Source organism: Lates calcarifer, linkage group LG9 (genome assembly GCF_001640805.2).
Source record: "Lates calcarifer isolate ASB-BC8 linkage group LG9, TLL_Latcal_v3, whole genome shotgun sequence".
NCBI classification, from domain to species: Eukaryota; Metazoa; Chordata; class Actinopteri; family Centropomidae; genus Lates; species Lates calcarifer.
Window position 1 is genome coordinate 4,508,191 of NC_066841.1, and position 27,680 is coordinate 4,535,870.

At 43.2% G+C, this 27,680-nt stretch overlaps 1 protein-coding gene across 1 annotated transcript; it reads right to left on the reverse strand.

Moving 5' to 3' along the window:
* Positions 1 to 1,187: 1,187 nt before the first annotated feature.
* On the reverse strand, positions 1,188 to 26,415 carry LOC108884112 (guanine nucleotide-binding protein G(s) subunit alpha). Its single transcript, XM_018677775.2, has 12 exons — positions 24,690 to 26,415; positions 23,097 to 23,169; positions 20,179 to 20,233; positions 19,897 to 20,016; positions 15,747 to 15,844; positions 6,632 to 6,686; positions 5,972 to 6,045; positions 5,767 to 5,825; positions 5,554 to 5,674; positions 4,983 to 5,113; positions 4,723 to 4,790; positions 1,188 to 3,497 (listed from the first exon to the last, which is right to left on the reverse strand). Exons 1-12 carry the CDS (start codon positions 24,826 to 24,828, stop codon positions 3,351 to 3,353), a joined length of 1,140 nt encoding a protein of 379 aa, XP_018533291.1. The 5' UTR covers positions 24,829 to 26,415; the 3' UTR covers positions 1,188 to 3,350.
* Positions 26,416 to 27,680: the final 1,265 nt, after the last annotated feature.

The following is a 27,680-nucleotide window of genomic DNA, read 5'->3' on the forward strand; positions in this document are numbered from 1 at the left end:
GAAAACCTTTTTCCTCTTCTTTGATTACCTCCTCTCGGCTGGTGTATTTCCTGTATCCTCGCTGAGACCACAGGGAATAATAACTATCATCGTAAACGATCAAACCTCTGAGACCTGAGAGGAGGCTGTGGTGTCTGTGACAGAGCTCATCCTGAATAACGTCAGTCTGTTCAAACACTCTGACACTGTCTCTGTACGTCTCAGTGAGTCTGTGCAGAAGCAGTGAGGAAAAAACCATGATACTCCTCGAGACTGATGGGTGTCAGAAACACAGACTAGTTTACACTAAAGTGCCAGTTTATTAGGTACACCTGCCTAAAACTAATGCAGTCTGATGCAGCAGTCCTGTAAAACCCTGCCTCTATAATCCATCATAATGTTTGGTTTTTGTTCTGCAGTTTGTGTCAGTTCATTCTTTTGAATCACAGCTGATATTATATATTCTAACAAAAGGCTTTTTATTACCTTGAGTAGTTTATGTGAAATTTAAACTCATCTTTACACCTTAGCTCTCAGTTAGCACCTTATTCTCTTCCTTATGTCAGGCTCCAGCTGTTCCCACTCTGCTTCTGCAGGTGGAGTCAGTCCCATCAGTTAAACTCAGGTTTTAGTAAAGTTCGTCCACGTCGTCCTGCTGACGAGATGATTATAAACACTGCATCACTCTGACTCGGTCTCTCTTCATCTCTCTCCTCTCCTGTCACTTACTGCTCATCTGTAGAGTCTGATCTGTGAGGCCATACCTCCTGCTGCTCAGCGTCCTGCTCTTACATTTAAAATGTATCCGTCTTCTTCTTATTACTATTAATGTATGTTCTCTTTATAAATAATATAAAGAGTTCAGTGTAGAGCTGCTCTGCATGTACAGCGACATGACGTCTGTTGTGATTTGGTGTTGTATAAATAAAAGTGACTTGACTCGTTTGCATTAGTTTACTTCTCTCATGTTGTATTTGTGTTTTTTCCTTTTAAAGCTCTTCATAATCTCCAGTAGATAAACATTATTTCCACCTGCTAGCTCCTGTCACTGAACATTATAACCTTCAGAACGGTCAGATTTCCTGCAGGACTGTTGTGTTTGCCTGTGTTTGTTTTATCCAGGTGTACCTAATAAACTGGCAGCTGAGTGTATGTGTGATGTGGAGGATCTGGTGATAAACTGAATGAACCAAACACTAATACAACCGTTTCTTCTTGTTTAAGCAAAAAGAATTTGGTTTATGTAGAAACAAGCAATGTTTTGCAATTGGATATTTCCCTCTCCTTCAAAAGAGTTAAAGCTAAAATTAAAAATAAAAGAAAGAAATGAATACCCATCCCACTGCACCCAGAGTCGCCAGCTTCTGAAAATGTATGCAAGATGTTACTGACAGAAAGCAAAGGAAAGCTGGGGACAGCTCACAAGGGAGATAGATATAAGTGTACAGTACATATATATAAAATATAAAATCTGAAATATATTTTATATATATTAAATTGTGTTAGGGTTCAGTATCTTTCACTACACAGCATTAAGGTGGTGTGTCTGATTATCTTTTTTTTTCTCCATTTTTTTTCTTCAAATCCTATCATATAAACCAGAGGAGAGTCAAAGCAAAACAAAGGAGTCAACGAACAATCAAATGTGGGGGGAGAAAAAAAAGGAAACTAAGCAACAGACGAAAAGCCTCCGCCCCGATCCGATGGCCCTCCCCTCCCTCCCTCCCCCCCACAGCCCTCCCAGCGGAGAGGGGTGAGCTAGCACGGACGAGGTGGGACAGACCCGTCCAGCTGTACAGCGCAGTGAAACATAACTTACATATTAGCTCATTTTTACACGTACAGTCGTGATCAAGGCACAGGGATCTTCTACAAGTTATTTTTTTTCTTCAATAAAGTTGTACAAAATAATACATTTTACAGTCTGTACAAGAATAATAGTCCAGCAGTAAAATAAAGACAAACGTACTTAAAGCCGGGAGGGGAGGAGGGAGGGAGGAGGAGGAGGTGGGAGGACAAGACGAAAGGTGAGGAGGGGAGGAGGAGGTTGTGTGGAGCGTGCGTGTGTGCGTGTGTGTGTGTGTGTGTGTGTGTGTGTGTGTTCCCAGGTAAAAATGTTGCATCCATTCTTTAACTTCATGCTTTCCTTTTGTTTTTTTCCTCGTTAAATAAAATCTCTCCTCTATTTTCCACATGTTGAGTAGTTGTCAAATAGCAGCAGGGGGGTGGAGGTGTGTGTGTGGGGGGGTTGTATATGTGTGTGTGTATGATGTGTGTAGGGTACGGGGGGAGGAGAGGGGGGGTTAAATGGTGCACAAAGGCAGATCACACACACAGTGTACACCAACACACAACATGGGGTAAAAACTAACAAAAACTTAAAAGTTGAATTGTGTTATTACAGGAATATATAATATTTATATTTATATATATACATATTTATATACACACATATATAAATATCTATATATATATAGCTTGGATTTTTTGCACTGCATGAAGTTCACTGGTATGCATGAATTTATGCATTGTATGGTTATTTTTCTTTCTTTTTTTTCTGTTTTTGTTGTTTTCTGCCGCCCCTCCTCGACCGGGTCATGTGAGCTGTGTGGTCTTATGTTCGAGTCACGCTCACGTCCACAGGCAGCCGTTAGTCAATTAGTCCGTCCTCGGGCACAAAAAAAAAAAGGCTCACAGCCCTCCTCTGCATCAGTCTGCCACCCTCCATGTCCAATCTTTCCTCTTCGTCTTCAGCACGCGGTGAATAAACTGCCTCTCTCTCAGGATGCATTATTTAATCCAGCCTCTGCCGACTGTTAAAAGCAGGAGGACTTGGTTTTAAAAGGGTCTGTGTGTGTGTGTGTGTGTGTGTGTGAGATATGAGACATTAAAACCTATCTGAGGCCTCTGGATGTCTTACTGTAGTGTGTGTGTACCTGCGAGTGTGTGTGTTCGTATATCTGAGAGAGAGCTAAAAGGAGGGAGAGCCTGCACTGAGGGATCCCAGTCCTGACCCTCTTTCCTGGGTCAAAGTGGAGCTGAGTACAGCAGTCAGTCCTGGCTAATAGTTGATGAAACTGTTGGTGAATCCTTAACTGTGTTTCCTTTAAAAAAAACAAACAAACAAACAAAATAAACAAACGTCTTTCCACTGTTCTGTTTATGTGAAATCGTGTTACCGGGAGAGAGGTTGTATGGGGGGGGTGGAGGGGAGGGCAGGCGGTCAGTCGCTCGCTTGTTCGCTCAGTTGTTTGGTGGAAGTGGAGGGGTGGTGGGGGTGAGGGGGGGTGATTGGCTAACTGGTCGTGGGGAGGGGGCAGGTGGTGGTGGGGGGAGATAGGTAGGTAGATAAGTAGACCGGACGCTGCCCATCACAACAGCTCGTACTGCCGTAGGTGCATCCTCTGTATGATGTCGCGACAGTCATTGAAGACGCGGCGGATGTTTTCCGTGTCGACCGCGCAGGTGAAGTGGGGGTAACAGTAATGCCGTCCGTCCCCGCTGGCTGTGCTGATCCTCTGGAAGACACACAGGAGGAAAGACGAGTTAGTGATGAAGGTTCCCAGGCTCCTCCTCACCTCATCAACACCATGAAACACCATAAACAGAGACAGAGGTCGAACAGAGCTGTACTCTAGACACCTGCCATCAAACACATCTCTGAGCTCAGATCAGGCTGTCTACACAGTACTGAGTAGTACTTTGATTATTGTTTGCACTTAAAAAGTTTGACTAAGAAAAAATAATTTATTTTTGTTATTTACATAGTTTTTATTTTTCCTGTTCTATTAGAGGAAAGGAGTTCTTGGTGTTAAAACCTCGTCTCGTCTCGGGAGCTGAGTGTATCGTCACACACCTTCCACTGACTCACGGGGAGACGTCAGCCAATCACAGCTGACACTGGGTGAGAGGCGGGGTAAAGGTAAACCCTGCACAGGTGGACAACTTACTATAATCCACTTCAAGCATGAATCCATTACTTTATTCAGTCGCCTTCACTCGCTGTCCAACCAGTTTTCACACATTCTTCATCACAAAGTGTTCAAGTGTTACAGCTGACTCTACATTCTGATTCTTCTTTTAGAAATGTGGTCCAGCCCTGGTGCACGTGTACGTGTCCCTGTTACAGACTGAGAGAAAACCTTCCACTGAAATCTACAGAAGCTACGTTTACAGACTGGGACATTAAAGTGGCCATCTGCAAAGTTTCCGTTTGGATTTCTGGTGACATCTTTGGCGCTGAGCTGTCACTGGTGTGGTTCTGCACGGCACAGCCAAGAAAACGTTTGCCAGCCAGACTGTGATCACACTGCCATGTCTTTTACTTTGGATTTTCTGTTTCTTAAAACACAACAACTCCTCTGTTTCATTTTGTCAGAACAAGTGTAAAAACTGACAAGTACACTCAGCTCAAACTGCTCCGGAATTATACTCTCAATTATTAACGCAGCTGGCCAGATGTGGATTTCATTAGATGAGAATGTGACATATTATTCAGTAAAAACTGTGGATGATTGTTCTGTGGTGGATGGATGATGGAAGATGTTTGTGTAACGGAAAAAAGCATTGATGAAAAGATTAAATCAGAACATTTTGCAGGTTTAAAGTAAAATCTTCATTTACTGTGACACATTTAAATGAACTAGTTTCAGGTGAAACTCAACTGATGTCGTGACGAAATAAAGGAGCAAGTCGTTTTCTAAAGAGTCAAACAGAGGCATGAAATCAGCCTGATGAACGTACCAGAAACTCATCCCGAATGAAGTACTTTGCCCTCGTGACGCGGGGATCCTCACCTGGCTCTGGTATTGCTGTTGGAGAAGAAGAAATCGTGGCACTGAACATCTGCAGCATCACTGACAAAAACTGATTCCATGGAAAATGAAACATCAGACAGGCTGTAAATAAGGTTGTGCTTTCATCAGATTATATATTTGAAGGTAAAAAGCAGGCCTGAGAGATGCCTGTGAAATGTTGGACACACACAAATACCAGCCTCTTACCATCATCAGGTGTAGTGTAGCGTGCAAACTCTGGGAAATACTCTTCAATTTTAGATTTCCCTGCCAAAACCTTCTCAGCGAGCAGGTCCTGTTTGTTCAGGAAGAGGATTACTGAAATGGTCCGTAGCCACCTGTGGAGGGAAACCAAGGAGGAGTTCAGCACCAGACACAAAAAAGTTAGAGGGCTGTTGTTGGAGAGTCCTCACTTTTCACAAGGCGTTATGTTTTAAAAAGCTTCGACTGGAAAACAAGATGTAATTCAGTGTGAGGAGTTCTGGGCTGTAAAGGTCGGTAAACAGTCCATGTGATCTGACAGGCACTTCTTATTTTGTCTGTTAGTGGAGAACTGACGCCTACATTACCCACAATTACTCCTGATCACTGACACTTTGGTTGGAGACTCTGTGATACATCCTGTGTTCATGTCACATAAAAACTCTACACACGAGTCTGAGTTCATAACATAGATGATTCTCATCATGAAGTAAACTTGTTATTGTCCTGTAACCACGGGGTCAGAGGTCACAGGCTGGAGCTGGTTTCATGTCTCCTCCTCTTTCAGGATGCTGACCTGTTGTTCCAGATGTTCTTGAACAGGTTGAGGGCTTCCTGTAGTCTGTTGGTCTGATTGTCTTCTCTGATCACCATGTTGTAGCTGCTACTCGCCACCACAAAGATGATGGCTGTCACATCTGCATCAGTAACACAACAGAGGAGGTTTAACACAGCAGCGATGGACAACAGCTCCACCAACTCAGATACATCTTAATGACAAACATCTCACCGTTAAAACACTGGATCCATTTTCTACGTTCATCCCTCTGTCCTCCAACATCGAACATACTGAGAGACAGAGGAAGAGAAAATCACTGCAGGTTCAATCCAGTGGTTTTAATCTGAGGATCTCACACTGGAATTATAAGTTCTGTTTTCGTCTTTTTGTGGAGATTTATTTTAGAGTAAGTCAAATAAATATGATCTTAACTCACTGGAAATTGACTTTGTCTATTTGAAATCTTGTCTCGAAGATCCCAGATGTCAGCACTCTGCATCTCAACAGGTCCTGAGGAACAGACGAGCAGACGTTAAGGAATCTGATTCACAGGTGAAATGAAACTTTAAACACAAACTGATTATCTATGGACCAAGATGTGACTCAGGTCAAATCAACTCAATCCTTTCATCTCGTTAATGTGACTATGTTTGATCATTGATTAATCGTAATGCTCAGTTCCAGCTTCTGTTGTGATGATCTGCTGCCTCTCTTCGTCTCATGATAATAAACAGAATATTTTTAATTCTGGATCACTACACAGAGAAAACAGATGTGTTCATGTTTCAGCTTTAACAACACTGACGGGCATTTTCAGCATTTTCTCTCCTCTGAAGTTTCATCTGTGTTTTACTTTATTATTTATGAACTTATGGGTTCTACCAGGAGGAGTCATAGCTAATGATAAATACATTAATAAACACACAAACATCTCTGCTCACAGATACATTACAGTGTTTGGTATGGAGCGTTACCTCAACTTTAACTGATTTTTTGTTCAGTCAGTTTTATTTTCAATGTAAAACAGGAGAGTGTTTGTTGTGTTGATGCTACAGAGTCAGTTTAACTGCAGGTGTTTGTGTGTTGAACGTCTGACCTGATCAGTGGGTGTGTAGTCGTTCTGTCTGACCACATCAATCCTGTCTAAGAAGCTGCAGAAAGAACAGACACACACAGCAGGTTAGATCTCAGCTGCTGTCACACACACACACACACACACAGTGATATATAACACAATCACGTGTTCAGTGATAACAGAGGACATAAAAAGGCTTCACGGTGACAGCAGAACACACACTCATGTATGACAGTACGTCCCGGTGCACTGGTGAGAGCAGGAGAAATGGAGGATGGCGGTGGCGGAGCGGCCACCAGGGGGCGTGTGTTTTAATTCACAGTGAGATCTGAGGCAGCCAGTCTGAGTCACCAGCAGCCGTTTGCTCTGTCAGACCGGAGAGAAGCCTCGTCAATGGAGCTGCTGTAGTAGTACTTGCACAGGAGGAGAGGTGTGTGTGTGTGTGTGTGTGTGTGTGTGTGTGTGTGTGTGTGTGGGGGTGGGTATGCAGGCCTACGCTGCCTTCAGATCAGCAGAGCGCCTACCCAGACACGTGCTAATTGTTCTGATGAACTGGCCTACATTGCTGCTGCTTTTCAAGGTGTGTGAGCTGCCCTGATGTTTTCATGATGACTGTATCAGGGTCACCTGCTGCAGGTGTGTGCTGTAACAAGTCGGCGCTCAGAACAGGCCTCCAGAAACACTACAGAGACTTCTACACCAGCATCAGGCGACTGAAACAAGACGAACGTTTCTCTTCAGTGTCAGATCATCAGTCCTCATTCTGCTGAATCACGTAAACACACACACACAGAGGTTTAAAGGCCCCGGCTGTCCTCACAGTGCTGTCGTATGTAGAGTAGGAACATAATGTAGAAGGAATTTGGTGATTGTCCCGCTCGCCTGCATCGATCAGGCACAAGAACTGCAGGTTTTCCCACATTTCCTCTGGAGGGTGAAGCAGCAGCAGTGAGGGAGTCTACGTCAGGAAACACACTGGTAACAAACCAGTTTACTCAGTTTACTGTGCTGTGATGATAAACTTCACAAACTCATGAAGACATACACAAATAACCAAGGAAATATCACCTGGATTATCACTGGTTAAAACACTGCTTCTGCCTCATGTGTCAGGGCCCAAACATTTGCAACTAAAAGCCCTTAAATACTGAGATTGTGAATGACAGATATTTATTTGCCAAACCTATTTTAAAAATCAGTTTCTCAGATCAGTAAATTTAAGCAGCTCTGTTTGAGTCATTGGTAGTAAATACAGGCTGATTACAACCAGTGACAGCCTCGGTAAGAAAAACACTCCTCACTGCTGGACTGTTATTTTAGGAGAGAGCAGGACGGTCCCAGATTCACAGAAAAAAAAACATTCTGCTGCACAATAATGTGTCTGTATTTCCTTGTGAATTAACAGTAACCTTAACATTTCAAAAATTATTCAAATAAAACAAAAACAATGCAGATATGTAGATAATATGTAGAAGCAGAGTTTTACATTTTTATGAAATATAATATCCAGTTTCAGGGAAACCAAGTCACGCAGCAAAAGCCACATATTTAACAAGTGAGGTGATTGCTAACGTGGTCGACTGGTAACTAAACTTCCACTAATGAGTTTACAGGTGTTTCACACAGGTGTTAGAGCGACGTCTGGGTCCCTGCTGAAGAGGTACAGAGGTACATCCTCTGATACCTACACTACAAAGGCAAGGCGCTCTGTAGAAGCTGCCTCTCAGGGCAAAAGGTATGTAACCCCCTCTGAGATAACTAGGAATGTGGCAGGCAGGGGTGAAATGTGACAGGAGGGCTGCAGGTAACACAGAGAGGAACAGGGGGCTGGGCCTGCAGAAGGTACAGCACTGGACGGACGGACGGAGGGAAAGACAGAGACAGAGGAGGACAAACAGTGATGCCCATGTGCATATCTCCGCACACTGACACAGATATTCATATAAAAACACACACAGGCAGTTAAACAGCCGACCAGTCTGTTCAGCCGGGCTGCCTCGTCCCTGCCCCGGCATCCAGAGCCCAGACCCTGACTGAGTCTAACCTCGCCCTCCCCCGCTACGTCCCCACGCTGAGCTCCGAAAAAACACTATAAATAATCTGGACGTGACAGAGTCTAAAAGCTCTCTGCTCCAAACGGTGACGGAGTTAACATGGCTGCCGCCGACATCTGCCGAGGCCAAACTCTTGTTTATCTACAGCTCTGGTCTGAGGCGTCGACACGCCCAGGACAAGCACACTGCTCAATTTTTAGCAGTTCTCTCTATTAATAGGAGAAGTGCCAATAATAACCAGGCCTCGTAAGTTGAACTAAATAATAGTGGCTGCCCCAGTAACAGAGAGGTCTGCGGTGTTATGAATAACCTGTCAGGGTTATTCTGGGGTAGCAGACGGGCTGACTTCAACTCTGGAAATACACACAGGACACTTGTCTGGTGATTGAAAATAACACAGTATTTACAAGAAAAGATTAAAGTGCTTCTTTTAGCTTTTTACTCTGGTTTGCAGGTTCAAAGCATTTATGAAGGGATAAATACACATTACATGTATTTTATAAATGACCTTTTTTTATCTGGGTTCCTTTTACTTGTTTGGTTTCAAAGAAAAGACATGAACTAGGACTTCACTGAAAATTTCAAAATAATTTCTATAAAATAAGGAAGCTACAAAAATTACTTTTGCATTTTTCTTCTTCATCTTCCTATTATTTTCTGTGCTATCTTTAACTCTGATCTGTGAATACGTCCAGCTGTGTTCCCTCCTGCAGTATGGTCACAGTATAAAAAATGTTCAGAAACAGCTGGACAACATCTCAGCAGCAGCAGTATATGGGAGTAAATCATAAACTGAGACCTCTGCGTGGCGGGCAGGACATCAGAGGCGACAGCATCAACAGCGGCGCACTGGTCCAACAAAGCTGATAATACTCCCATAATGCACTCATCTGGTTAAAGTGGCAGTATTAGGACAAAGGATTACCCAGATTATGAGCTGGGATACATCTTCAGCTCTACATGGGATTAGGCTCCACTCAGCTGAATTATTAGCTTCATTTACTGAGATTAAAACACACACACACACACACTTAATAAAATACCCTGCACAGGTTCCAGAAAACTGCTGATCTTTCATTTTAAAATCAGGGTGTCATAATTTAATATTAACGCTGCATGAACAGATTTAAAACTGTCCAGGCAGCATTCACCATTAAACAGCAACATGTGTTATCTGAGGCATGTTTTTAACACACACACACACACACACTCTCCTCCTCCACATCTGTCCAAGGCCACTTACATCTACCAGGTTCAACATGGATTTATTTTAATGTTCACATGAACTGCTTTGAAAAGGACGGAGATAAAACTCTGTGCTGCTCATTAACAAGGAAAATAAATATAATGCTTCAGTCAACCTGAAGCCGAGCACAGTCAAACAGAAATATATTATCACATCAGATATATCTGAGAGAGTCAGTATTAAATGATACTTTACTATTCATGTTACTAATATTTATTTCATAAGGACAGTTCATTTCACTGTAATATATGAGTTTCTTGTAATGATTTGTAAAGACATGGAACAAAACGTAACAAAACGTCGTAAAATACAAAACTCTTTTTTTTTTTTTTTTTTACGTGCACGTGACATTACAGCGCAGCACGAAGCTAAAACAACTTTAAAATTCAAAAACAAATTCCCGCCAAACTGAGAAGAAACTCTGACTGTTAAAGCTTCACGAGCCCCCGAAACACACTGAGGCAAGTCAGAAAAAACAACAAAGAAAAGGACAGGAAAGGAAAGGAAAGGAAAGAAAAGGACAGGAAAGGAAAGGAAAGGAAAGAAAGGAAAGAAAGGAAAGGAAAGAAAAGGAAAGGAAAGGAAAGGAAAGGAAAGAAAGGAAAGGAAAGGAAAGGAAAGAAAGGAAAGAAAAGGAAAGAAAAGGAAAGGAAAGGAAAGGAAAGAAAAGGAAAGGAAAGAGGGGGAGAGATCGTCGAAACGCGCGATTACTGCTGCTTCTTCTTCTGGACGTTCACGTGGAGAGGAAACCGAAGCAAAGGCTTCAGCAGCCGATCCTTAATCAAACACAGAGAGAGAGAGAAAGGAAAGAGAGAGAAGCCTGTGTCTGACATTACAGCGCCTCCAAAAATAGCTCCCTGGCGCCCTGGCCTCCAGCTTGGTTGTCATGGCGACAGAACCACAGGCGCTATAAATAGACAATCAGCTCCAAATCTTATGAGACTGGAGAGAGGCCAGAGAGAGGGAGAGAGACACTGAGACAGAGTGAGAGAGAGAGAGAGAGAGAGGCCAGAGAGAGGGAGAGAGACACTGAGACAGAGTGAGAGAGAGAGAGAGAGAGAGAGGCCAGAGAGAGGGAGAGAGACACTGAGACAGAGTGAGAGAGACAGAGAGAGAGGCCAGAGAGAGAGAGAGAGACACTGAGAGAGAGTGAGAGAGAGAGACACTGAGACAGAGTGAGAGAGAGAGAGAGAGAGGCCAGAGAGAGAGAGAGAGACACTGAGACAGAGTGAGAGAGAGAGAGAGAGAGAGGAGAGAGGAGAGAGAGGCCAGAGGAGAGAGGAGGAGAGAGACACTGAGACAGAGTGAGAGGAGAGGAGAGGAGAGAGGAGAGAGAGAGACACTGAGACAGAGTGAGAGAGGAGAGGGAGAGAGGCCAGAGAGAGAGAGAGAGAGACACTGAGACAGAGTGAGAGAGAGAGAGGAGAGAGAGGAGGAGAGAGAGGAGAGAGAGAGAGAGGCCAGAGAGAGAGAGAGAGAGACACTGAGACAGAGTGAGAGAGAGAGAGGGAGAGAGGCCAGAGAGAGGGAGAGACACTGAGACAGAGTGAGAGAGAGACACTGAGACAGAGTGAGAGAGAGAGAGAGAGAGGCCAGAGAGAGAGAGACACTGAGACAGAGTGAGAGAGAGAGAGAGAGAGGCCAGAGAGAGAGAGAGAGAGACACTGAGACAGAGTGAGAGAGAGAGAGAGAGAGAGGCCAGAGAGAGGGAGAGAGACACTGAGACAGAGTGAGAGAGAGAGAGGGAGAGAGAGAGAGAGAGGAGAGAGACTCTGAGACAGAGTGAGACAGAGAGAGAGAGAGAGGCCAGAGAGAGTGAGAGAGAGAGAGAGAGAGAGAGACACTGAGACAGAGTGAGAGAGAGAGAGAGAGAGAGACACTGAGACAGAGTGAGAGAGAGAGAGAGAGAGAGGGAGAGAGACACTGAGACAGAGTGAGAGAGAGAGAGAGAGGGAGAGAGACACTGAGACAGAGTGAGAGAGAGAGAGAGAGAGAGAGGAGGAGAGAGACACTGAGACAGAGTGAGAGAGAGAGAGAGAGGAGAGAGAGGAGAGAGAGGGAGAGAGAGGGAGACTGGGACAGAGGGAGAAATGCAGGGAATGGAGTGGGTGAGAGAGAGAGAGAAGGAAGAGATGTATGGAGGAAAAGAGGGAACAAAGAACGAATTAAAGAAGTTAAGAATTGACAAAAGAGGAAAAGAAAGGGAAAACAAAAAAATAAATTAAGAATCAATGGTGCAACAAAAGAAAAGGCAGAAAGAAAGAATGAGAGAGAGAGACGAAAAGAGAAAAACTAAAAACATTAAGAAAGGAAGAATGAAAGGAGAGAAGAGAGACAAAAAATAAAGACAGAACAAAAAAGAAAATGAATTTTAAAAAGAAAAAAGAAAAAAAGAAACAAAAAGAAAGTTTAAGAATTAAAATTAAGGAAAAAAAGAAGAAAAGAAAAGAAAAGTAACTGAGAACACAAAGTTTCTCCAGACGAACTCCACTTCAACCTGAGTCCAAACAGAGAACAGGTTTAACATCTGCTGCTGCACATTCATCACCACAACAACAACAACAACAACAACAACAACAACAGTCAGATAAACACGACCGTCTTTAAGAATCACGGTCAGATCATTCAGACTAAACTCCAGTGTATTAAGTTTGTTCAGTCTACAGGGACGTCATGGCCGACAGTCTGATGACTGCCTGTGTTTGTATTTCCTCTGTTTATGTCACATTCCTGCCTCCTCTCATCTAAAGGAATAATTGACTTTCTCTCAGAGGTAGATGACTGATGCCACTCTCATGTTTGGAAATATGATGCTACATGCTACAGCTGCTTAGCTTAGCTTAGCTTAGCTTATCTTAGCATAAGGAGTGGAAACAGAGGGAAACAGCTAGCCTAGCTCTGTCCAAAGGTAACTAAATCTGTTATGTTGTACATGTTATATCTCGGTTTTTTTATCTTATGGGGAGGATAATGTGCCAGAGTATTTTTTAATATAACATATCTTTAGGGCAGATTTATGTCTTCATTTGTAAAATATTGAATTAATACTGCATTTATGCACAGAATGAAACATCATCAGGGATATTACCTTTATAAAAATGGAAAGTGTAAGGTTTTAATGTGTGGCTGTTTGAATGATGAGGATGAACAGAACGCTCAGAGACTTCAGGATCTGTTGGATGAAACAACAGAAACCTGACAAACAGGCCTCGTCTTCTGGGACAAAACAAAGCCTTCGCCTCCGTCCTGTGAAGGGACAGTCACACTGTTTGGACCTCGTATGTGAGCCGCCTGCAGCTCCAGAAACACAACAGCAACACATCCACATGTAATCAAGGACGACGACGTCCTCACAAACAAAAACCATAAAAGGCGTCAGGAAGTGTTGATGAAAACACATCATACAGGAGCATGACGGAGCAGAAACACACTCAGGGAAGCTTCAGTGACTTCCTCCCCGTCAGAGACAACAAAGCATCACCTCCCCGACAACTGCTTCTTCCTTTTTTTATTTTTATTTCGACATGAATCGGATGATGTTATTTGTCTTTTAAAAGAAGAGCGAGGCGGCGGTGGGGTGGGGGGTGTACGGGGTGGCCCTGACTTTTCCCGCGCTGATCGAGGGGTTGACATTTTCATTTAATGCTAACAACCTTCATCAATAATGCTGAAGTTGCCTCTCTCCGAACACACTCGCTCATTCTTTCTCCTCCTGCAGCCTGCCTGGGTTAAAAATAGCTCTCCCCTCTCTCTTTCTCTGCTTCTCCGTTTACATAAGCACACAGAGGGGGGAGGGGAGCACTTCCGGTCTGGCCACCCAGCCCAGCATCTGATCCATAACACTGGGGCTGCTGGGTGTGGGAGAGGAGGAGAGGAGGAGAGGAGGAGAGGAGAGGAGGAGAGGAGGAGAGATCCCGCAATGCAGGGAAGCCCTCTCTTTCTCTGCTTCAATCCATCTCTTCTGTCCTTTCTCTCTTTCAGTCGCTCCGTCTCTGTTTCCACAATCACATTTCTTACAAAGACGGTTTTTCATGATCTACCCCCACCCCCCCCCACCAACACACACACACACACACACACACACACTGCACACACACTTCATACACACTGCACACCACATACAGGAAGCCACAAACACCTGTGGCCGTGCACAGACAGGCAGTAAGGTAACTAACTACAGTTACTAAAGTACAGGGCTGCAGCTGATCAATTAATCTGATGATCACTTCCATGATTAATCAATTATCAATTATCAATCAAAACAGAAAAATATTCTGTGCACAATTAGCAGCAGATATTCCAAACACCTGCTGGTTAAAGTGTCTCAGATGTTTGTTGCTTTTTTGTCATTTCTGATAAATAATGATAAGTAAACTGAATATTTTTATATTTTCATCTGTGATTTGAAGCTTCGTCTAATTTCTGATGTTTAAAATGATTCATCCTAAAACATTCAGATAATTCAGCAGCTCACAACTGAGATGTTAAACAGATTATCAACATACTCACTGACTGTTTTTCTGATGATCGAACTGATCCAATCACTGCAGCTCTACTGAAGAACTGTCCTTTATTTTTGCTGCTTCATACTTTAACTCTGTTCATGTCACAGTAATATTCGACTTCTCTCACCACAGTTTTCAGATTAAGATATTACATAAAAAACATGTTATTTATAAATGTCTTGTGACTCTGTGTTGTGTTCAGTGTGTAGCTGAGCACTCGTCATGTTCATTGTTTCACCATGGAGTGAATTTCACTCTAAACTTCATTAAATCTGTTTTTGAAAACCCAAAGAGGTCAAACTCTAAATATTTCACAATTGAAATTCACGTTCATCATTAATATTTTGTATCAGAGCTCCTCCTGAATCACCCACTGAACTACCTACCTTTAAATAAGCAGATATGAACTGATAGAGAAGTATTAACACAGACCGCTGTATAACAGAGGCCTGACTGACACACATGGCAGGTCAGAAACACAATACCAGAAAAGACAGAAGCAGAGAGGAGGTTCAGGAAGAGGAGGGAGAAAATACAACATGTCTCTGTCTCTGTCCAACAACACACACCACAAACCACGAGGACAGAGTCTTCGCTGCTTAGCAAGAACGCTAACTAGTCTGCAACACAGCACGACAACATCGTAAAGGACACGTCTGATGATGAATCTGCACTTTTCTTATGGTCAATAAATAACATTAAATTATCAAAATGAACAATAAACTGATATTGTACTGATATTTCAGTGTGAACCACAGAGGAGCACACATCAGACTGTTTCCATCACCGGACGACAGGTTTTATCATTACAATGAACATCAGCCCCAAACACACAGCTGAAAATAGAGCTCAACAAATCCACCCTTTACTCCTGTTTTAGTCATGTCTGCTAAAAACTACAGCACCCGCCTGTTGGAGAAAATGATCCAGCCTTTTCAGAAACGTTAATGATATTTTTCAACCGTCTTATGGATTTACCATGAGACAGACGCGTGTATTTTTAGTTTCAGTGTTTTAAAGTGATTTGTTGGCAATAAGAAAAACACTGAACATCACTGATCCTTTATCTTTTAAATATTAGACTCAGTTTTATTTCAGCATTTGATGGATCAAACGAGAAAGAGACTCCGGTCGTGACAACATCTCGTCACGTTACCACCTTTGACACCTTACACTCGTATAAACCACATGGTGAAACACCCAAACAGCTCACAGGGAGCACACTGGTGTGCAGTGAGTATACATGTGTGAACAGCCACAGAGAGAAAAGGGAAGCGCCTCAGAAATATGTTTAATAGTGAGCGTAAGAATAGAGGTGAACAAAGACTTACTACTGTGCACAGTCGATGAGCTGATATTCATTGGACCTTTCCCAGCAGGCCCGCACGCCCTCGTCCTGCCAGAGGATCTTTGCATGGTCATAAAACTCCTGGAAAGAGAGAGAGGAATCTGGATCAACAACATGCCACACCTACAAATAACTGCAAGTCAGGCTCTTGTTGTGGCTCTGAAATAAAGATGTGATATCACAAAAAAGGAGGCAGATTAAAAGCGCCGGGCGTGTGTCAGTAAAACAGGACTGCAGCTGTGAGTCTGTATGTACCATCCTGTCAGCTTTCATTCTTATAATCCAACTTTTTTATTTTCTGGAGGATCCATTCATCAATCAACAGAAAACTAACTGGTAAAGATTCTAATGACTAAATAACAGTTTCAAGACAAAAAGATTTGCTGGTTTCAGCCTCTGAACTGTGAGGATTTGATGCTTTTCTTCATCAAACATGATAATAAACTGAATATATGTGGGTTTTAGACTGCTGGTTGGACAAAACAACACATCTGAGGACATCAAGAAGGACTGGAGGAAGTTTGAACAGGCATTTTTTTGACAAAATGATGGAGCAGTAAATCAAGAAAACAATGAGCAGATGAACCGATAATGAAAATAATCAGCAGAAACAAGGTGAGAGGAGAGAAAACTGTTCATAATCAGACATTAACTGCAGCTGAAAGAGCTGGCTGTATAGTTGGACCAGCCCTCCGTCCCTGACGTCCGTTAGCTCTTGTCTGGGTCTCGATCGGAGGAGGCAGTGATACTCCCCAGCTTCAGTGTTTCAGGCCGGCTCAGGGAGAGGAGCAGCAGATGAGCAGGCTCTGACTGAGGCAGGAAGCTCAACAGTTCACCGAGTTCATGAAGAAACGGAGAGCTTTGTACTGACACAAGGCTTGGCTGTCACTACACAGAGGCCTATCTCCTCACTACCATCTTCAGTCGCTCACACACAATGTGCTCAGGCACAAATCAGCCATTATGAACCAGAGAGTTAAACACTACACTCTTAAAAATACTGAGTTCAGCCTGAGAGCGAAGCAGGATTTGTTGATGTTTGGCTGGAACATGAGGACAGGGTCTCACTGTTCACTGAGCTGAATTTAAAACCTTTTTAACTCCACATTCAATAGAGTTTAACACCTGTGTCACACTCATACTATAAAAACATACATGAGGTATCAATGAAAAAATTCACTGAATTCTGTCACATTTCTTTATCGACTGACGTGTCAGCTGATCGTCAGAAATCGATCGATTATTCATTAATCAAACAAACATGACAAATATTTGAGATTCATTTAATTAGTTTTTGGTTGTAACTGAATATCTGGGTTTTTGTTGCAGCTAAGCTGGATTCACAGAGAAGACAGTCAATGTGTTGCTCTGTTTAAACCTGAAACACAAACCTAAGGCATTTCTTTACAACGACTCAATACGCAGAATAAACTGAATTAAATTAAGAGTTTTTGTCAGTTTATGAACTATTTTACACTCACTGTATTATTTCCTTCTTTTTGTTATTACTTCAATATAATGAGCCAGTCTAAACAGCTGCACACTCATTCATTTAGAAAAGAGGAACTTTGTCAGTAAGGAAATATCTTTTATTGGTACGGTCCTACTTCATGCTGACGTCTTCCACCCGCAGCCCACATCACCTTCACAGATTATTTTACAACACACAAGCAAAATTCTGATTTGATGTTGTAAATAACACGAGAACGTTCTGAATAAAACAGCTCCAGTCTTACCGTAGTTAACTGTGCATCTATAACAGCATCTGATGCTGAACACATTAAAACTGAAAACAGCGTCGCATTTTTGTGAAATATTTTTGGGACACACCACAGCCAACTAAAAGAGACGTCTGATACTTTAAACTCTGCTGCAGTGTGTCCTCTGGTTCTCTTAATGTTTCTCCTTTTTACCCATTAAAGGATTTTAATGTTGGTCAGGACGGAGCGAGGAGGCGGGGGACAGGTGGGCATGGCAGCAACCAGTCTGGAATAAAGGAGCCTGAGTAACAGCTTTTTTTAATCCAATGTGTTTGGAGAAAAATATTTTTGGTGAATGATAAGCAGGAGGATTATTGATTAGACACGAAGCTTGAAAGGAAATCAGGAAGAGACAGTGGAGATTGAATCCAGGCCTCGTGCTGGTTCTCTCTCTTCCTCCCCTGCTGAAGGCAGAGTCAACCAGTCCAACTGGTTTCCAGTAGGCCCTAAGGCCAGGAGAGGGGGAGCAGGGGGAGGAGGAGGAGGAGGAGGAGGAGATGGTGGAGGAGTCGGAGGAGAGGCTGAGCATATCAGATAGCTTTCTCTTTTCTGAAGCACAACAGGACGAAAGAGTGAAGTCAAACTTTCTGCATTAACACCACGTTTGTGCCTGATCTCACTCTCTCCATGAAAAAGACCAAACTCAGTATCAGATCAGAGTGTGAGCGCTGGTCTCCCCCTCCTCCCCCTCCTCCCCCTCCTCAGAGACCCTGCAGGTCTTCAGTGGAGGTCTGGTGACTGACTGACAGCCCGAGGGAAGGGTCAGCTCCAGATAGGCCCGTATAATAAATTTGCCATGACGTAACAGAGACAATATCAGGAGACTTCCTTTTGCTTACACACAAATACACACTCTTCACTGGAAACTCTGAACTGCTCAACACAAACCTACACTGTAAAAAACAGGACAGTTTTAACAGTGAAGCTTTCGCTCTGGGAAAAAACAAGGCAGACAGAGAGAGTTCTTCTTCTTCTGTTTAACCATTAAAACGATATTTGATTTGAAGTATTTTTAATAACAGACGTTTGATGTGTGGTGTTAAAGAGATGAAAAACATCTGCATTACATCTGTTTGAAATCAAACACACGATCTTTAACTGATGAACTGAAACAACCAATTCATTTTCATTATCGATTCACCTGCAGATTATTCATCAATTAGACGTTTTACTGCTGAAAAATCCCGTCACATTTTCCTAAAGCACGACACGATGTGTTCAAATGTCTGGTTGTTTTCAGTCCAAAATCCAGAAATATTAAACTGACTGATATAAAACAGAAAAGCAGCAAATCCTCATGTGTCACAAACTGGAGCCAGGAAATGACTTTCAATTATTAAAACTGATTACTTTCTGTGATCAACTAATCAATTTATCAGTTAATCATTTGTCTTGATCAAAACGTTTCATCAGAAATGTAAAAGTCAGTCCCCCTTGTTGCTGAGTCCATTTATAGACGAGTGCTGACAGCACAGACAGGGCACTGACGTGGTCTTATCAATATTAGTGAGAGCTGATCAATGGACTCGTTAATCAAACTGATAGATAACTGAGGGAGTGTGACGCCGTGCAGGAGAGCATGCTGTTTTCTGAGCTGATGTAAAGTGTCGTCCCATAAAGACCACATCACGCTCAGATGCTAACAGGATGCTAACAGGATGCTAACAGCCTAAATCAGGGTGGGATTTCTTTAATGAGCTAATGTGTAGCATCAGATCTAAATGATCCAGAGGACGTCTGTAAGTAAATGAATGAATGAGTATCTGGTCTGGTGGTGGGACCTGCAGCGTCTGCCCCGACAGGCCTCCGGGAGCAGACGGCGGCTCGGGGGGAAACCCTGTGTGTCTGGAGGACACGTCCCTCCAGACACATTTAGGGTTATTACAGACAATCAGTGTTAATAGGCCGTGTGGATCTCTCAGGTGAGAGGCTCATTCAATTGGCAGCCTCCCAGGTGAGAGCACACCTGCTAATTACTGAGTCACAGCGGAAACACACCGGGCCGACTCACACAGGCTGCACGCTCACCTACAGCTCACCTACAGCTCACCTACAGCTCACCTACAGCTCACCTACAGCTCACCTACAGCTCACCTGCAGCTCACCTGCAGCTCACCTACAGGGTTCAGCAGGCTACACTCTGAGACATTCAACAGCAGTTACAACAAAACAGCAGTTAAATATCTAAATAATGAAATAACACACTGATAAATGAAGATTTTTAAAATCTACATTAAGTTCTGATAAACTGGTAATAAGATGTGAGACTGATGACAGAGCACGTTCACAGACCTCCAGGTGACGTTAGACTCAAAGATAAAACAGGAAACGAACAGCTGAAGAGAACCAGCGAAGACATAAACTGAAACTCACCGAAGGAAACTCAAAATCCTTCTGGTTTACTTGGTTCAGGACGTAATCGATTCTGGACTGGTTTGCAGGACAGGCTAACTGACACGGCGGTGTGAGCGTACTCATGGCGGCCACGATGGTCTGCACAGAGAGGACAGAGGAACAAAGTTTAATACAACAGTTCATAGAAAAATCTATCGTTTTTAAACCTTCACTACACGAGGAGCCTCGTCTGGAAATGATCAAATGAAAAGTGCAACAAACATCAAACTTTTTCACTGAAAATAAAGTTCTGTTTCTTACCTCTATAGCTTCTTTAATGTTGTTTTTAATATCATGAATTTTCTGTTTTTTCTCCCTGTGAACAACAAAGAACACAAAAGCATTAATTAAAAGAATTAAGCTTTATTAACAACCTGAGACAGGACAGTTAGCTGTAAACACAGTTAATAAAAACCTGACTATTTCCAAATATGGAACAGGAAAAGAAACTCTTCTCTAAACCTCACAGAAATGAATCTGCTGTAAATCCTAACATGGAGAAGCAGCTGAACAGAATCTTATTTTTTCCAGAAATAATGGTAAAGAAATGTTTTGTTTCTTGTTTTTGTGTCAGTGTGTTTCAGGAGGAACGTGCTGTGTAACATAACCAGAGGTAAGTTATATCAGACCTCAGTGTCACAGCTGCTCCAGGTGCACACACCTTTATTCTGCTGACCAGGTGTGAGAGCTGGACTCTGAGAACAGCACAACTCGTCTTCAATTTGGCAAAAGCATTTCTTAAAGAGGAAACAGCAGAGTGTGTGTTACTGAGTGTTTAAGTCCAGGCTTTAACTCTGACCCACCATGAGCACAAAGCAGAGTATTACAACATGACAGGCTCCGTGTTTGGTCCGTTTATTGTTGTAAAAGACAAACTGAGTTTCAGCATCACCACACAGCACGGAGCTCAGGTTTACCCAACCCGTGCTCCTCGCTGATAGCAGCAGTAAAGGTCTAACGTCAGTGCTTTCAAACGCCCAGACAAAAGACAGGTGTGAGTGCTGGAGCTCAGATTTGTACTGAAAATAACCTCAGAGCTGGTTCACACCATCAGCTGCCTGGAGGCTGTGACCTCTGCTACTGAAACACCTCCGGTGGTTTCAGAGCTGCAGGCTGCAGACAGCATCCTCAGAGAGAGGAAGGACGCAGGAGGGTTTCAAAATAAAAGCACGGATGAACATCTTTGATAATGAACGTGTTCTGTGTGAAGTGACTTTGCTGAAAAAGGGACAGTATCAGCATCGTGGCGTGCTGCTGTAATCGAAACGTTAGCCTGACTAAGGATGCTGCAGAGGACAACACTGAGCCTCAGCTCTGACTCTCTGTGTCAGTGGACATCAGCTCGGTCTTCACTGGCTGAAGTATCTCCACACTAAAACGTATTAGATGAATGTTAGTCTTTTCTGATCAGGTTAAAGAAGTCTGGACCCTCAGCTATATTTCAGACTGTAGATCAGAGCAGGTCAAAACAAACAGCTGCTGCTGTTCTTTACAGACCAAACGATTAATCAGTTTATCAAGAAACTAACAGATGAATGAAAATAACTCAGTGTCTCTCTTTGTTTCATCTCCGACCTTCATTTCTTCTCTTCATTCTGTTTGTAAAAAGGTTTCAAATCCCAAAAACCCAAACAATCTTATTTTACATTTCTATTCACAACCAACAGAAATCTTCTGGATTTTAAAACGTTGACAACAAAAAGCAGTGACTGAGTTTTTCATGTTTATTAGAACTGATTCAACTGTAAAAACTTCAGACTCTGCCCCCCCCCAATCCTTCCTCTCATCCCTCCACTAAACTACTGTGTCACTGCCCATCATCCCCTCCTGTCCTCCTCCCTCCTCCTCCTCCTCCTACAGACTGCCCTGCACCCGGAAGAGGAAACCCAGCGAGGTTACCCCCCCCCCCCCACCCAAAGAGAGCAACACACCCCGTCTGCATCTGTGAGGAGCATCTGTTCGACGTGACCTGAAAATAAGCACATGATGATGCTCCGACTCCAAAACCCCTTTCTAGGAAACAGATGATTAAGAAAAGAAAAATGTGCCTTTTGTTTCCATTGCATCAACTTGGGATTGAGTTTTAGGAAATTCACAAGACAGGGTCGCCTGAAAACACCCGGGGCAATGTTTCCATGAAAACCTGAGACAGATAAAGCATTCTTCTGCCGTCACGACACTTTGAGTATTTACTCCAAAACATTACTAAACTCTGCCCAAAACATTTCTTCATTTTCTTCATTAGAGCAGATTGGATGTTTTATTAAAACAATGACAAGAGTCCGTCCACGCCAACGGAAAAGATAAATATGGTGGTACGGCACTCAGTCTGAACCGACTGAGACATCCTCATAACTAAAAACTCATTGTGAGTTTCCCTAATAATAATCAGTACGGTTATATTTCAGTGTCCTGTTACAGAGAAGGAGGAAAACTTCTTCCTTTCTTCCTGACTGACGAGAACAGCTGCTAATTTACATTACACCGGCCAAACTGTCCCAGCACACGAGAACACATATTTCAGAACAAAAAGATAATCAAATTCTGCTTTGTTGTATAAACAAGACAACTAAAAGCAACTCTGAAGCTGCTCTCTTATCCTTAAAAGGTAACGTGGTGCTTTAAGAAAAATACTTCACTGGCAAAGGCAATTTGTTTTGTCACAAAAAAAACACAAAAAAAGCTCATCGTAAGTTCATCATGTGCCCTGAAATTTAATCATCTATGAGATCAACAGAAACTGCTTCTATTTGAGCAGCTGAAAACACAGAATACTGACAAATATCTGAATATTTGCCATTTAATCTTCTTTTATCTGCGACCACTGAATGTAAGAGATTCAGGACTGAATGTACAGCAGGTTATACCGTCCATCTTTCACCATCTCACTCCTGCATCTTCTCTCACTGTGTTTATGTCGTCTAAACGTCACGTTGTTTGTTGATGTTGTGTGTTCGACGCTGTTGACAACACACTTCCTCACTAACTTATGGACAGAGAGAACCTCCACCTGCTTCACTGCAGGTCGTTTCCTGTCGTTTCTGAACACACCAATCGTCCTCCAACAGAACATCTCATTATCAAAACATTTTCACTCCTGATCCTGTAAAGAAGCAGCACCACTCTGTGTGTGTGTGTGTGTGTGTGTGTGTGTGTTGTAGATGTGAGGCCACACTTACTCTGCATTGAAGCCATTAACATGCAGTATTCGCATCTGTTTGACTATCGTGCTTTTCCCGGATTCACCGGCTCCTGAAAACAGACAGAGACACGTCAGAGGATGAACTGAACAGAACTCCTTCAAAATAAAGGCACAGAATAAAATATCCAGGACGAGGAACCATCTGAACCTGGTGGATGATGGTGGAGACAGGGATTTGGTGGCTTGGTGGAGCTGCAAACTGATGCCACTGTCCCACACCATCACAGCTGCTGAGCCCAGTGAGAAGCTGAGAACAGCCAATCACAGCTGCTGTTCTTATCGACGATGGAACGCCACTCAAGTACTTTACTGAAGTACTTCTACTTTATACTTCATATTGTCCTTTTAACTTCACATGCACGTACCAGTTGCTCTAAGATGTTATATGAAAAACATGATACCATTATAATCCGAAGGAGACATTTAAGATGGTTTCATTTAAATACCTGTAACTGTTTTTCACCTCTCCAGCCTCAGTAATGATCTCATGACCCAAACAGATTTATCTCATATTATACTTTCTATACTATAAACTACATTTTTTGTGCACTTGTAATAGAGTATTTTTACTCTTGTATTGGTACTTTTACTTAAACACTGATGTATCTGAAGGACTCTGAGCATCAGGGATGAGAAGAGTCCGACTGGTAGACAAGCTCACCTCTGAATTTTACCTGTTTGTTTTTTCTTTGAGCGAAGGTGAGCTGTCGTTCAGCACTGATCAATACTGTTAAGAATCCAGGAGATGTCACTTTCTATAACGGGATTAAATATTTCAGGGGGAAAGAGAAGAGAGGTCCTGAATGTGTCCTCACAAACTGAAAATGAAAGAAACACCTCCCAACCCAAACACTGGGAGCTAGCTCGGCTACAGGCTACAGGCCGGGCTAAGTGTGAGTGCACAGATCTAGGATCAATTTCAGATTAGGATGAACGGGACAGTCATTCAGGGGAAGCTAGTAATCCTAATAGTAATCCTAATTTGCTCTCCGTACTCTGGGAGGCTTAGCAGGGTGCTAGCCCTGGCCTCAGGTTCATGTGCCGTGCTGTAGCACGACATGGAGGCCTGGATGATGACGCTACAAACAGCGTTATGAGCCGAGGGAGTTTTCAAGGATCGATCAGAGAAGATCCATTTCCAGAGAGGACGACGTGTGGAGAGGATGACACACAGGTGAGTCTGAGCAGCAGCAAATATAAGTCAAGGTGAAGGCACCCGGCATCTGAGCTGCACCCACCAACACACAGGATCACACATTTTACACATGTGGAGAGAAGAAACCCAGCAATGCATGAACGCCTGGTGGTGGCCTCCCAGCCTGTAAGCAGGAGGCAGGCCTGACTCTCAGCTGTCCTGAGCTCGAGCCACTTCACGTCGTTGCATCATTTGTTGATGCCTCACTGTACAGACCTGAACAACGGCTCCTACATGTGTTTAAACAGCCAAAGATGCACTGGTGTTGTTGTTTTTGGTGGGCGCAGCAGTTCAGCACAAAATGGACCTTCAGGCCTCAAATGAACACACACACTCACACACACAGAAATGACTGGGAAATTTCACAACACCTACCTAGTAGTAGTAGCCGGTGAGTCGCCCGGTAAATCTGTTTGTCTTTTTGGAGCTGCTTCTCGATCTTTTTGTTGGCTTCCCTCTGTGCCTTCTCCTCATTTCGTTGGTCTTCAGTCTTACTATTTCCAAGACAGCCCATCTTCCCAAACACCCAGAGATAGGCTCAGGGGGAGGCAGGGTGGGATGGATGGATGGATGGAGGAAGGAAGGAAGGAAGGAGGGAGGGTGTTGATCAGAAGAAAAAAAAAATCAATCGATCCTAAATTCCTAGACTGGCCCAGCAGAGGAACACCTGGCTCAAAATGGGTGACATTGATGTTGCCAGATGCGAGGATGAAACAGACGTAAACCTGTCAGGGAGGAGGTGGAGGAGGAGGAGGACGTGGTGGGCCCCACCAGGCTTTTGGCACGATACGTGTGGATGGATGTGGCTATTTACTGGCAGATTAATCAACAGGAGATCGGTGGCAGAGGGAGCAGAGCACCGATGCCGCCCTCTCAGACGCTGGATTCCTGTGTTTTTCACTGTAAATCCGCAATGAAGTCATCAACATTGATATGAGAGTGGATGAGAGATTTCCAGCCTTGCAATGCACATGAATGACCGGCGGAGCTCCCGTCTCCTCTGACGCTTCTTTAAATAAGAAGAATAAGAATAAAAGCAGGTATTTTCACGCTGTTGAATTCTGTCAGTAAATGTCTCCTCCGGAGCCCATCCTCGGCTGAAACCTCACACTGCCATTCATCCCCACTCACAACCAAAGCCCTGTTTTCCTCCACCTTTTTCTCTCTTTCTTTAAATATATATTTCAATGATTATTTTTAGGAGGTTGTTTTCAATCCGTTCTCCACCTTCACCAAAGCACATCAGAGGGCGGGTGGAAAAAAATTAAAAAATAAATATTTCCTCTTAAAATGACGGCATGTGAATCATCAGGCTTCACCGGGGTTCTGTCTCTATCACCATCCGTCACATTATACACCGTTTTTTCTCAGAGGGGGGGTGGTGTGTGTGTGTGTCTGTGAGTGAGTGTGTGTGTGTGTGTGTGTGTGTGTGTGTGTGTATGTGTGTGTGTGTGTGTGAGGGGGGGGGAGTGGTGTTAGCAACCTTATCAATAATATCCTGTTTTTAGCCGATGTCAAAATGATTTCCTCTCCCCGTCAACAGATGCTGGTGCTCGGCTTCTCGGAGGGTTTGACCAGACCCAGAAAAAAGGCCCCTTCTCCGTCCTTCTTCTCTCCGTAACGTTAATTTGTATTTCTCCTCACATCGGAAAGCTTCTCCGGGGCGAGCTCAGGCGGTTTCTCGGCAGCTGGATGTCCTTGAATTTAACGCGATATCCAGGTGATATCGGTGGAAATCCTCCGTTATTTCCCCGTTTGGCGCAGGTACAGCCCGCTGTCAAGTCTCTCAGCGTTTTGTATTCCCTTTGAATCCGTATGGTAGATTATGGTTACATGTGCATGATACATGAACATACCGCGGTGTTTTCAATCACTGATCCAGCGGCGACGCGCTCATCTCCGCCGCCGAGAGGCCGCGTCTGCTCCGATCGACCGGTCGCGGGAACGAGAGTCGTTTCTGTGCGGTGTTACTCTGAATTATTTTTGCCCCCGTTTTTCTCTCAGAATTGAACATTGAGATAGATAGCGTTGAAGAGGTGGGGTGGGGCAAACGGCTCTCACGGAACCCTGGGAACGAAGAACGGTGGTCAAGTTTTCCGGGACGACAAACTCACCTTCCGGTTGCAACTTTCACAATAAAAGACCGGAATCAACGCGTCGTGCTGAATTCACGCTCTGTTGTCAGTTTATTAGGTACACCTGGATAAAACGGTGTAGGCTGGACCACTCTGTGATAATGCACCGTTTATAACCGCTGTAATCAACAGCTTCATTAATAAATAATTTACCTCTGCTAAAGCAGATCAGTTAGATCAGCGAGGATGGATCAATGACTCTGTATGAAGTGACTCTTATTTCTGGGTTTAAAGCTGAGAAAGAGCTGAAAAAGCAAAAAGCCCACAGAGATGGAAAATGACTGTAAAGAGACATTAAACTACCACAGGATGCAAATAGAACAACTGCGATCAAGGCAGCCTCTCAACCCACAGGGGAGGTTAATGAAATGCTAGCTAAACATACAAAACTGCATTGATTAAGGAGGATATTCCACAATCTGGCAACCCAAACACTGTTCTTATAAATGACAAGTTACTGATCCATAAAGCACTGGAATATGATTTATTAACCAGTGATAGAGACATTAAAGCTGATAACGCTTTATGAACTGTTCTCTGTGGTGATACCACACAGTCTAACACCTGCAGTAAAACACAACTTCAGAAAGGTTTTAAATCACTTTCTGATGTGTTGATTGATCTTTGAGGTCATTTTGGAGGCTGTTGAACTGTATCAGAGATATTTACATATATTCAGTCAACACACAGTGAACACAATACTAAAATATAAAACAACACACTTCAGCAACAGCACAAACACAATCATGAACTCTTTGAATCAAATTCAATAAAAACTGAACATTATAATGTTCATGGAACGTAGCATTTACTGAAGGACTGTTCAGCTGTTCACTAAATAAACACTGAAACATTATGTGTTGAGAGTTTTATGAGTATCTACTGACCGAGACATTTCAGCACAGCGTTGTAGTTAAAAATAAAAACAATATTTTTAACTCTGTAATGTTTAACATTAACGTGGAGCTCATGTAAATTTAAAGGATGAAGAAGCAAACCCACAAACAAACAGAATCTGTACATTTCTCTTCTCAAGGCGAGAGAAACGTTATGCTTTTAATTTGAAGTTCAGATTACGGCTCTTCCGGTTTCCTCCTTGTTGTCGCTTGACGCAGGGTCGGATCACATGATTGCCCGGAGCGTCATGAAGCAGAGGTACAGAAGGGGAGAGGCGCCCTCTTTGAAGCTGAATGATTATCGGCCTGTCCGCCCAGAAGACGCTGATCAATAA

Excerpts from the sequence above, each read along its gene's own strand:
- LOC108884112 (XM_018677775.2), bottom strand. The coding sequence starts at position 24,828 with ATGGGCTGTCTTGGAAATAGTAAGACTGAAGACCAACGAAATGAGGAG. Across the intron at positions 23,170-24,689 it reads TCACCGGCTACTACTACTAG|GAGCCGGTGAATCCGGGAAA; the intron begins GTAGGTGTTGTG and ends GTCTGTTTTCAG. Across the intron at positions 4,791-4,982 it reads CTACACTACACCTGATGATG|CAATACCAGAGCCAGGTGAG; the intron begins GTAAGAGGCTGG and ends CTTCTCCAACAG.